Genomic DNA, 13137 nt, shown 5'->3' on the forward strand with positions numbered 1-13137 from the left:
GAGATAGTCCTCTTCAGCCCTTGACTACATTCCAAACAGTTCTTGAATGCCTCCCCATAGTTCTTGTGCATTTTCAAAGCCCATTAGTTGCACCGCAAACTCTGGTGTCATGGAATTATATAACAACCCCAAAATAAGTTGTTCGATAGTTATCGAGGCCTCATATTGGGGATTAAGACTTCATTCTTCAGATGGGCTGACATTTTCATCTAAGATGATTTAAGAGTTGGAGGCACCGTTAGGAGTTGCAATAGTTGGTGTCGAGTTATCACCAGATGAGAAAAGAAACATGGGAGGACATGGTTCTTTACCGGTGAGATGGCCTTCGAGTCTATAGCTTTGAAGGATAGGTAGGGTAAAATTTTTCTACAATAGATAATTGCTTCTATCCAACTTCATTGAAGTAATTTGATTGAGAAGCTGGTTGAGCGGTGGACTATTGAATTTCACTGGTTCACCAATGGATGAGTTTACTGCGGAGGTAGCGTTTTCCATGAGAGCTCTAATACCAAGTTGAAGTTTCAGGTAGAATGAAATTGCAAGGGAAGATTTTCTTTATTTCTTGCATACCATCTTTTTGTGCATGATTTTTTTTTTAATTTGGGCTCAGAAGAAAATAAATGAAGAATGGAAAAGAATCAATTATACAGATGTCACAAAGGGAGAGGAAAAGGAATAATTTGTTTTAACAAAAAACCGATTGGGAATCTGGCCAAATTGGTTTGTCGTGACAATTCCATCCTTTGTGGCACATATTGTCGAGTAGATAATAAGCTGGTGGACGTTGACTCTTTGACCAGTTCCACCGTGGACTTCTCCCTAATAAAGATATCCTTTAGATGATCGAAGAGTTGGACATCAACCAACTCCCTTGAAGATGTTTTTTTAACATGAAGCATTCATCTGCTCGTAATGTAATAGAAAGAGCTTTTGATCTTCTAAAAGGTCCGTGATCCATATTCAGAGGAAAGTCTTATTATCCAGTGAAAACTCAATGTCTAATTATATCAACTTCGTTGTCTTATTCATAATCTTATAACAAGAGAAATGACTACTATCCATTAGAAGAGGACATGAATGTCACTTTTATAAATCATATGGACACCGAATATGAGTCAATAGATTTTGTAGAAAGCTCAAGTGAATGGACAAATTGGAGGAATAGTTTGGCTAGAGAAATGTTTAATGAATGGAGATCTAGTAGACGTTCTTAGTTTTTTTTTTTTTTTTTTTTCCTGTTATTTATAATTTGTATGTTTTAATTAAATATAATGTATTGGATCATTTATTTATCTTTTTATTGTTTTTTTTTTTTTGTATGTCTACTTATGATAAATTATATAATAGATTAGACATGGATGAGAGAGAACATTCCAAGGGAACTACTAGAGCAAAACGAACATGGAGCGAACAAGAAGATGCTCGTTTAGTTGTTGGGTTGGTGGAACTAACTAAATCAAGTAAATGGCATGCCGATAATGGCACCGTCAAGCCTGGTTACTTGCAACATCTTCATAAATGGATGGAAGAAGAAAATCCCAATTGTTATTTGAAGTCTCGACCACATATTGAATCAGAGGTAAAATTATTGAAAAGATAATACCTTGCAATAGCTGAAATGTTAGGACCGAATTGCTCTGGATTTGAATGGAATGCCATTCATAAATGCATAAAAGTTGAGAAGCATACTTTTGACGATCAGGTTAAGGTACATGTCAATTGATTGTCTCTATTGGTACTTTTCAAACGATAATTATTTCAAATATGTATGTTATTTTCTTTTGCAATTATTCTTGTGTGTTGTAGAGTCATCCAACAGCCAAAGGCCTTCGCAATAAGGTTTTTCCATACTTTGAAGATCTACAACTCGTATTTGGAATAGATCGAGCTAATAGGGTTGAAGCTGCAAGTTTTGAAGATATAGTTGAGACAATGAATGGAGAAACTCAAGCAGATTCATTTCCTGTAGTTGATTGTTATATCCCTCAACCATATGAAAATAATAACAATTTTGAGGGTGCAATATCTTGTAGTGAAACATAATAAACTATACCTTCAAATGGCTCTGGAGAAATGAGAAGAAAAGAAAAAGACGTAAGGCGTTAGTTGAAACAATAAGTGACACCGTTAAAAATCTATGTATCCTGAAGCAACTACCCATATTGCCAAGCTTGCTTCATGGTGCTGAAAGAAGACAAAGGTTGTGTGATGAGATAATGTCAATTAATGGCTTATCGACGTTGGAGCGTGTTCGAGCCTCGAGCATTATAGTGAAGGATCAACATTTGATTGATTATATCTTCACTATTCGAGATTTTACATTTAAATATGAGTTCTTATGGGATGTGTTGAGAAGTGATGCAAATACTTAAGTTATGGAAGGGACGTCTGATGATCTATGACTGTCTTACGTATGTTGTTTAATTAATAGCTTCACAAATATGAGTGTACTTATCTAATTACTCTGATTTTGTTAGTCTTTTTTGAGGAAATTGTGAACATTGTACAGTTCAGTGATTTTGTATAGTTGTTAGCGTGTCCACTAGCCCTCCCGTCCAGAGCAAAGATAAGGTGAAAAAGCGCCGCCAAAGTAGCATGAGCAGGCTTCTATCGACCGATGCAACAAACATAAACATAATGACAGTAGTGCATAGGTGTGTTCGTGCTTGGTGCTTTATATCTATGTAAAAATTTCCTCATTTTGTTAAATATCAAAGGAAAGAAAACAGTGGTGGTGGATTGATCTTTCTTATATAATGTTTTTTTTTTTTTTTTTTAATGTTAACAGGGAGTAAATGAACGAATTGCATGGTTGGGTTTTGAATAATAATAATAAAGCATCATGCATAAGCAATATCCATGTACATCTTAATTATTAAGCTTTGACTTGGATGACTTTAATGAGGAAAATATAAGCTTTGACATGCAAATTCCTTGGAACATACAATCGGAAGAATTGTACAAAGACCTCAAATTGGATATTTTGTGTATTCCATTAAGATGCTAAATTCTAAGCATTTAATACAACTACCCTCATGGACCAGTTCAAGTACTCTCGTAACTTTTCTCACATGAATCTAACATTACTTTCAAAGTTTCATCATCCTATTTTTCAACCATGTTCCTATTGACATCTATCAAAAATAATGAAAGATAAGACATTCTCAAAGAAAATAGGAAAGAAATCATTTATTCATTCTATTGATAGATGTACCAAAAGAGAGAGTTGGGCTTCTCATATTGCATATATTGCTAGTAACATTTAAAAGAAAAAACATTCATAAACTTCATCTTGGCTATTTACATTTACCCAAATCATCATTAGTGTGGTTTGGAGAACCAAATGGTTAGTAGAAAATCCTCCCAAAGTTTGTCAAACATGCATGCAATGCAAGCTTTTCCTTCTGCATTTTCTCCTTCTTTTAGGGCTTTTGTTTTATTCTATTTGATGCGTCTCAAAGCCAAATATGCCAATAACCTATAACCCACAAACATAAATAACAAAGCTCCAATGCTCAATGCAGGGCTTATCTGCCCTGCCACATCTTCTTCCACAAATTTGCAGCTTGCTTTGTCGGTTCCGTGTCGTGAGCAACCGAGCAACGACCATATCTTGTCTCCGGTGCCGTATTGCACGTTGATGAAGAGCCTATAACTGTAATACGTCGTTGAGATGTATTTGATCCAAGCCATGCAGGTTGGTACTTTGTGTACGTAAAATCCTCCCGTTAAGACAAATGCCAACATTGTCACGGTTACTATGGTGGAAGCTTGTTTTGCGTCCATGATCATTGCGCCTAAAGCGAGGCCGAGACCTTGCGATACAAGCACGTAGCCAAGAAGGACCAACAATGTCAAGAGAAAGGCACTAAGCTCCGGTTTTAGCTCAGCCATCCAATATGCCACCGTGAGGAAGATTGTTGGAAGGATGAGCTCCATGGGAAGGTCTCCGATGACTCGAGCCATGAAATAAGACGATAGCGTATACATACCAGAAGCTCGTTCCTTAAGGAAGATTGCTCGCTCTTGGGGGAATGCAAAGACTGCGTTAAACGAAGGGAAAACGCCCCAAAAAATGGAAATGAAGAAGAGAAGGCCAAGGCGATCTTGAATATCTCGAAAATCTGAGTGCCACCACATCAATCCAGCGAGCATCGCTGCGGTGATAACTTGGAACACTCTTAGAGCATTGAAGGTTTCGTGTTTTCGTTCTTTGAGATTTCTCTGGAGCAAGATACTCAATTGGTTGCACCACAACACAACACTAGCTTTGCAAGTATTGATCGACGATTTCCTTTCACGTGTCATTGTTTCGAGCAACATTGATGTTTCCATGCAAGCTGCCTTTACTCTTGGAGCCAAAAGAGTGTTGTAAGAAGTAATTAGGGTTTGCTTCATGTTGGGTTTCTCCATTTCACTTGTATTGTCAATTTGGTAAACACCTGCATGCATGCACACAATAACAAAAGAACAAAATTATTCAAATTCTTCCAAATTTCACATAAAACTAGTTTTTCATGACACTATTCCTAAACAGCTACTAGACATTCTTAACCATTGAAAGTTGCAGTGATAATATATTCTTTCTTATCCTTTCTAACAATGCTTTTGCTTAAACTAAAAATACTTTTCAGATCAATTAGTAACAAATAAAAACCAAACATGAGAATTTTCTAAACTATCATATGATTGGATAAAACCCCATTCAACAGTAACACTAACATATATACATATAAAGGGTATAATTAACAATACACATGTCCCAATATTAATAATAATAATAAAAATAAAAGAACTAATTAGGTAAGTGCGGTTGGATAAGGGAATGTTTGAATTGGTGGCGTATATAATTCAAAATAAAAAGCGACGCAACAAACACTAAAAAACCCTAAAGCAAAAGACAGACCCTTGAAATGCATGCACGTGTAGATTATTCTAAAAGTGGATGTTTCCCATTATAAATAAACTATTTTAATAATTTTTTCCCCGTTAATAGAAGTGAAATTACAAAAATGCACCTTCTTAGAAAAAAAAGTATCATTATTAAATTTTAAAAAAAAACATTTAAAACAAGGAACAGCCATAACTCTTTGAAAAAAAAAAACAAGGGGAAAAAAAAGGTGTGCATTGCTGGTGGTAAAGGCAAGAGTTCCACTAGTGCTTGGTGCCTACCACCAAGCATTTTGGGCGGCCAAATCTCTCTCCACTTCTTTCCGGCTAACACTCCAAAATGTTATCATTATGCCCTAGCATTATATGCCCAATGGGACTGCAAAATCTCTACCCTACACGTGGCTGGCCTAATCTAGGCCTTATTTTGAGAAGGGAGGCGCTAAGAGAGAGATTCCATATGGTCGTTTTACAATTAAGATTTCTCGATTCTTTTTGAGATGATGTTGTATCTATCGGTTAAGAAAGTCTAGGTCAACCACACGTCTGTATATTAGGTTTCGTGATTTTTTAAAGAGAAGTTAAGGAAAGATAAAGATTGGGAGAAAGACTAGTTGATGTGAGAGATCGATGAATTAGAAATTATTCGGTGTGTGGTTGTGTACTTAGAGATTATTGGATGCTATTTTGGAACTTATCTTATGAAAAGCTTAAATAGAGTGACAAAAAGGAATTCTTCTAATATTTAGTGTCATTCTTCTAATACTGTTGTCATCATTTTTTTTAGAGTATGATTTTAAGGATCATAGAAGAGTAAAGATAAGATCACAAATAAAGGTGAAAGATTAAATATGAAAAATAGAAAGGAGACTATTCTCAAATCTTTTGATTAAAGTGTCCCCTCCAAATTTCAACCTAAGGAGAAGTAGGGACTACACCATTATTTATTTATTTATTTAAATAATGATATCAATTGTTCAATTATTTGAGAAAGAAGAAAGGGAAAGGAAGAATAAAGATTTAACAAGAAAAGAAAAAAAAAAAAGTTATATTATGGTATTTGCTTCATTATGAATGAAAAGATTTGAAATGGGGCTCACTAAGCTTCTTCTTGTGAGGCTAAGAGAAGTTGGTTGAATCATCTTTTCCAATAGCTTGCCATTTACATTATTATTATTACTATAAATGTTTTTATATTATTTTATCACCTTTTTGTCTTACATAGCCTAGCTTAGGCTGCCCTTGCCCCTTCAAAACACCCCCATCAAAATGTTATTTGATAATCAATATCACCATAGTTTTAAGTTTTAACCCTCTTAATTATTTCACAACTAATTTAATTACAACCCCATCTTAAATTTCTAATTAAAATTTTGGGCTAGAAAAGTTTTTCTAATCAACATAACTCACTCAAATGATAAGACATGTAATGAAAGGTAAAAGATGTAAATTTCAATATTTAAAAGAAAAAAAAAACTACATTAAACCCATCATTATTTTTTTAAAGAGAAAATTAACTTTAATTACTAATTAACTAAGAGGATGGTGCATCATCCACTTCAAATTGCCAAGTCAAAACCTCCCCCACCCCACTATATATTGATATCCTTACACTTTACAATCATGGTGTTCTTAAATTTGATGATACCTTGAAACTCAAAAAGCATATTATATAATTATATATATGTCTCCAACAAATTAATATTTTACCCTAAAGTTTTATGTATCCTTTCTCACACCTATGACTCCTAAAAACACTAAGAAAGGGAGGAAAAAAGAAGACTCAAGTGATCAAAAAAACATCTCTCTTTCTATGGCTTTTAGACATATGGGGTAGACCACAAAATAAAAGAATTTTGAGATATTGATTTTTATAAAGCCCTTTTAAAAGGCAAAACAAATTTTTTTTTAAAAAAAATCCAAAACCCTTCAAAGACCAGAAGTTGAGTAGCTTTGTTTTTCAAAAGTAGAGGTTTTTGTTTAATGGGAAAAAGAAAAAAAGCTGAGGAAAGTGATTTGATTTATGTTAAAGAATTCCTTTTATTTATTTATTTTGTTTAACTATACATGTTTGTATAAAAAAGGAAAAGAGTTTTTTTTTAATATATAAAAAAATACTTATATTATAGGGTTATTTTTAAATATAGAAAAATATACTAAAATATTTATAAAATATGGCAAAATTTTAGAATTATCAATGATAAACGCTGATAGACACTGGCGTCTATTATTGATAATTCGAAAATTTTACTATATCTTATAAATATTTTCAAGAGTTTTACCATTTGAAATAATTTTTCTATATTATATCTTATTAAAAAATTAATAATACTTATATTATAGGACTATTTTCAAATATAGAGAAATGAACAAAAAAAAATTATAAATATAACAAAATATCACTTATCTATTAATGTAGATATTGATAGACATTAATAGACATTTATTATCTATCATTGATAGATAGATTAGGTACTATTTGAAAATATTTTCAACGGTTTTTTCAATTAAAACAAATTTTCTATATTATATCTTATTTATTAATATTATATCATTTAAAAAAAAAAAAGGAAAAGAGTTTTGGGAAGACCATAGGTATGTTGCATTTTTCAACCAGTTACTTTGGAATTAAGGTATCTAATTTAGGACCCATTTAAAACAAAACACAAATCATTAATCTCTTCAAAATCTCTCTCTCTTAAATTTTTTTCCAACTCACTTGGAGAAAAATATTTCCACTATGGGTTGAAAAGTGACTTATATTTAGTCATGCTTATTTAAAATAATATATATATATTGCACAAATCCAATTTATTTACATATGAAATTGTAATATTAACTCTCAAACAAATTACATAATTTTCAAATTTAATGAATGATGTTTTTTTTAAATAAGATATAATATTAATTCTTTTTTTTTTTTTTGAAAAAAAAGGACATTTGTAGACTCCCTGTTTGACAGCTAGCAATTTAAATAGGTGGGTCAGTCCCCTATTTTATGGTCATTTCAGGCTCCTGATATTTATGAGATAAGAGATAACATCTATTTAATGTTCTTTCTCAACTTGTTTTTTAATTTAATTTTTTTAAAATAAAAAACATAAAAATTAAGAAGTCAAAACAAATCTCTTCAATTTTTGTCAATATTTTCATCAAATCTAGTGATAGGGATAATCATATTTATTAACTTGGCCTTGAAACTTACTATTCTTTTCCCCCACTTCAATTAAAGATTTTTCTTAAAACTTCGGAAAAAAAAAAAAAAACCATTCCGATCCGATCATTTAAGGATACATAGTTTGACTAGTTTAGACCAATATTATTTAAATCTCTTCAAATAATATTTTAGATAACATTTTATTTTTTATTTTTATTTTGATGATTAAATCTATATACATTCCTCTTCCAAATTTCTTATTTTGTTATTTATTTTTCATCAATTATTTAGAAAACCAAGTCAAATTTTGTGAATTAAAAAAAAAACTTTCAAAATATTGTTTTTATTTTTTAAATTTGACTAAAAACTTACTTAAGAAAGATGCAAATCATGGTAAGAAATGTGGATGAAATAAACTTAATTTTCAAAAACAAAAACAAAAAAATTAAATAATCATCAAACAGAGTCTTAATTATTCACTATAAGACTTTTGACTCACTTTTTGGGATAATTATCTTAAATGGTAAAACTGTTAAAAATATTTTTAAAAATAGCAAAATGTCACTATCTATCAAATAGTGATTGAAGTCTATCACAATCTATCAACGATAGATAGTGATATTTTGTTGTATTTATAAATAAATTGACCAAGATCCATTTTTCCCTTATTTTTTAAATAAATTATAGTAAAGAATAGTAAAAAGATAGATTTTTGTTGAAGGTAGTTGTGAAAGTAACCCTAAAAGCTTCTCATGGATAGTGGATGCTTGCCATAAAGGCAAAAAAAAAAAAAAAAATTACTTACAACACATGGACACAATATCCACTAATTTTACTCATCAAGAAGGAAAAAAGTTTTTCTTTTTTTCTTTTTTCTTTTTTTCTAAAAATATAAAACAAAAGTAATAAGAACACACAATCTTCTGTAGAATAGGAATTTTCTGACTCAAAAAATTCAGCACATAAAAAGAGAGAGATTTTGAGGAATATAAATATTACTCCTAAAAAAGTTAATCTCCCACCGCCATTAGTACCACTGGCTACAGTATTTTAAAGTAATAAAACAATTAAGAGAATATTTAAAAACAGAAAAAAAAATTGGTTAATTAATTTAGTCAAAATCCCGTAAATGCATTTATTACTTCATCACTTCACTTCAACCGAATGTTTCCTATTTTTTTCTTTCTTCCTTTTCTCCGACCATGATGTTTTTTTAAAAAAAAGGAAAAAGAAAAAAATTGGTTCAATAATTTTTTAAAATTTCACATGAAATTAATAAAAGAAACAAAAATAATCCTTAATCAAAATAACCCATTATTAGAAATACAATTTCAATTTTTTACTACTTAATTAACTTCTTACTATTTAAGTTGAATTAGGATGATTTTTTTTACTATAAAAGATGAAAGAATCAAATCTTTGATTTAATATTAAGTTGAATTATGATAATTTTTTTTTACGATAGAAAATTGAAGAATCAAATCTCTAATTTCTAAATTTAGATTGGTATGATGTCATAGAAAAAAAGTTAATTAAAAGAATAATTAAATTTTACTAAAAGAAGAATAAATAGAATAAACGAAAAAACTACATAAAAAAAACATGAAAATATTAATTAATTCAAAAAATTAAAATAATAGACTGGACTAAATTTAGTACGAAGAATCATTACTCTGATTTGAAAACTTAAATGGATGAATGAAAATGTTCTAACAGTCAAAAAAATAATTATATTTTACTTAAAAAATAATAAAGATTAAAATGTGAAAAAATATCAATTAATTACAAAAGTGGAAATCAATAGATTATGCCACATTAAAAAGAGAAAATACTCATATGTATTTGAAGTACTTTTGCAGCTATTTTTCTAATAGTTCGACGGTCCAATGAATGTTTGTCTATATATATAACAAATTTTTTTTTTTTCAAATAGTAAGAAAAAAACTTCAAGGTAAATATTGACATATCCGAGTATTCAATAAAAAATTGACATGATATATATTTTTCTTTGAAAAAGATACTTTTTAAATAAATTCTTCAAATAAGATACTTTATAATAAATTCTTGATGGATATATGTGACTAGATGCAAATTCCAATAAAAATATGTATGTAAATGAACACGGCTTAAATTTATGGAGTACGTACCATTGGCGAGATCGAGGAGAAAATCAGCGGGATTCATAGGAAAAGACGGTGTGAAACCAATAGACTCAAAGTAGCTCATTGCTTCACTTCCTTTCCCATAATACAAACATCTTCCTTCCGACAACAGCAACACCGAGTCAAAGGTTTGGTACACCCGACTCGAAGGTTGGTGAATTGAAGTGACTATGGTCTTGCCCTTGTGAGCCAGGGCAGCCATGGTCGTCACGAGCCGATGCGCCGCGGTCGAGTCGAGCCCCGACGTCGGCTCATCCAAGATTAGTAGGCTTGGGTTTATGAGCATCTCATGTGCTATGCTGACCCTTTTTCGTTCTCCGCCAGAGACGCCACGAATGAAGGCGTTACCGATGATCGTGTCTTGGCATTTCATTAGCCCGAGCTCGGCGATCACCGACTCGGCGACCGCGATTTTTTCTTGCTTTGAAAGGGTTAGAGGCAGTCGGAGAAGAGAGCAGAATATGAGTGTCTCTCGGACGGTTAAGTGCGGGTAGAGGACGTCGTCCTGTGTCACAAACCCAGTCCGTCGGAGTATGGATTTAGTCAACTTTCGACCGTTGGCCAGTACTGATCCAGCCAGACCATTACCCTGATATCAACATAAAGGATGAATCTGACATTTTCTATTAAATTTTACAAATATTTCTATTAATAAACTTAAACTAAAATTGATTTGACAGTTCTGTGATATCCATATTTAAAACCTTGCCTGCAATCTTCCTGCAAGTGCATTGAGAAGAGTTGACTTGCCACTTCCTGACGGACCAAGAATGGCTAGAATCTCTCCTGGCGACACCATGCCAGTAACCCCTTGTAGAATACTCCGCTCTTGAACGGGCGGTGGCGCCCCATCGGACGAGCCACAACCGAAAATTCGTCCGATGGCATTTCCACTATTCTTATCCGTCATCTTTACTCGATAACTCACGTCTACAAACTACAAAAACACCATGGAAAAATCCTTAGAGAAAAGGGAAACAAAAAATTATCTATCTTTGTTTATGCCCTACTTTATAAGTTTTAACAATACCTTGAGAGTAAGAGGAAGAGAAGAAGAAGAAACCAAAGAAGGGAGGTCAAGAGAGGATGAATCTTTAGGTTGATGAGTTAGAGTTTGAGTTCCACCAACAAAGGAAGGCATTTTTAGGGAACAAACTAAACTACACCTTTTTTTTCTTGTTCAGTGGATTAATTGAAGTAGAAAACACAAACACTCTCAAAATCTAGAAAGAAAATGGAAGAGGGGGAAGGAACAAAATATGAATGGTTAATTAATTTGAATGATGAAAATGAAAGGAAAGAGAAAGAAAGAGAGAGTATATGGAGAGGAAGAGGAAAAGGAGTAAAGAAGAGAAGGTATTTAATGGAAGAAAGGAAGCATCAAAGTGCATGACACGTCAAAGTAAAAGAGGCACAGGCAGTGGAGTGGCGTGGCACCTCCTCCATAGGCCAAACCCAAAAACATTACCTTTTTTATATATATTTCTTTCATTTAATTTTTATTTAATTTTATTTTTTATATATATATGAGATGTGAGAATCGAATTTCTAAATACAAGATATTATATCAGTTAGAAAATTTTAGTTGTTATAGTTTTGATAAAGTTTTTATAATAGTTCATTTGATTTGAAAAATTATCATAATATAAAGAGATTAGATTCTAATTTAAATCTAAATTTTAACTTTTTATGAATTTACAATTTAATCTATTTTATTTTATTTTGTTTCATTTTCAGCTTGAGACCACTGACTCTCTAACATTAATTTCTTTCTCATCATCCACAGTTACAATATTTAAAACAAAACTCCTTTTTTTTTGTTGGTTGATGTCATTTTTTTTGGTGGTACTTTCCAACTTTGCCTTTTCTTCTGACAGAGAGACAAGTTTGCCTTTTGCTAGATGGAGGAAGAGAAGCTATTTTTGGGGTTGGGAAGGAGCTGTGTTTAGTTTGCATTGGAATTAGAAGGAGAAGAGAGAGAAGAATGTAGTGAAAATAGATGTAATATACAAATGAGCCTCTTAAAATATGACTCTAGTATTTTTCTATAATAATTAAAATATAGTTAGTTAAAAAAGGCTGGTAATATTTGATGAGAGTTTTCTTTTTTTGCAAAGATATTAAATTAAATACGTGAGAGGGATAAACCGAGCTTTTGACCGCAAAGTTGATAGTACAAAGTATTACGTCGATTAAGTTGAGAGAGATAAAGATAAATAAAATCTTCTATCGGTCATTTTTACCTAAAACTTCATCCGTTTTATGTCATGTTAGTTGTTTCATAATTTGCTAACAAGAGTTTAACTCAATTCACATCTATATGTACTAAAGATCAAAATGTTCATGGTTCAAATCTCACACTTCTACCCACCCAATTTATACTAAAAAAAATTGTTTTATAATACATCGAAAATATATGAAGATACTTTTTAATAATGATTTTACAATTATCTAAGTTTATGAAGAAGTAGTTTAAAGAGATAGAAAGGAGAGAGAAGATAATGGCATTGATTCACCAAAGGACAAGGGGAAGTTGCTTGAAATCAGTATTTTCTTTATTTTTGTTGCTATTGTTGTCAAAAGAACAGATTACAAGGTTGGCTGAAATTCAGGCAAAATGCAATGAGTTTGTGAAGGGAGCATTTAATGAAGACTCAATTTTCACATTTTTTTTAAGACAAAAATATCAAAATCAGATTTATAAAGTTATTTATGGTTTTTTTTTTTAAATGCTTATTTATAGTTGGAAAGTTTTATATATTCCTATAAAGTTGCTTTGATCTCTTTGCCCAAACATATTGGGCATAAACACACGTATTATGTTTGGAAACCATGTTCAATAAAGTTGTTCTCATTTTTTTTTTAAAGTGAAAAATCACCTTTTTTCTTTTTTAAAAGGTAAATAGTTAATTTCTTAATATTATTTCT

The 13137-nt window shown here is 31.4% G+C and overlaps 1 protein-coding gene across 1 annotated transcript; it reads right to left on the reverse strand.

Moving 5' to 3' along the window:
* Positions 1-3225: 3225 nt before the first annotated feature.
* Positions 3226-11517, reverse strand: LOC120086440 (ABC transporter G family member 25). The gene is made up of 4 exons (XM_039043090.2): positions 11240-11517; positions 10919-11146; positions 10195-10798; positions 3226-4442 (listed from the first exon to the last, which is right to left on the reverse strand). The coding sequence occupies exons 1-4, from the start codon at positions 11348-11350 to the stop codon at positions 3442-3444; spliced, it is 1944 nt and encodes a 647-aa protein (XP_038899018.2). The 5' UTR covers positions 11351-11517; the 3' UTR covers positions 3226-3441.
* Positions 11518-13137: the final 1620 nt, after the last annotated feature.

This window comes from Benincasa hispida, chromosome 9 (assembly GCF_027475165.1).
Source record: "Benincasa hispida cultivar pf3 chromosome 9, pf3_genome.v1.1, whole genome shotgun sequence".
NCBI lineage: Eukaryota > Viridiplantae > Streptophyta > Magnoliopsida > Cucurbitales > Cucurbitaceae > Benincasa > Benincasa hispida.

What these genes read in the sequence shown, in the direction of transcription:
- LOC120086440 (XM_039043090.2), bottom strand. Translation starts at nt 11,350, where the DNA reads ATGCCTTCCTTTGTTGGTGGAACTCAAACTCTAACTCATCAACCTAAA. An exon ending in CTCTTCCTCTTACTCTCAAG is followed by an intron (nt 11,147 to 11,239) that starts GTATTGTTAAAA and finishes GTGTTTTTGTAG; the next exon opens with TTTGTAGACGTGAGTTATCG. An exon ending in CACTTGCAGGAAGATTGCAG is followed by an intron (nt 10,799 to 10,918) that starts GCAAGGTTTTAA and finishes TGTTGATATCAG; the next exon opens with GGTAATGGTCTGGCTGGATC.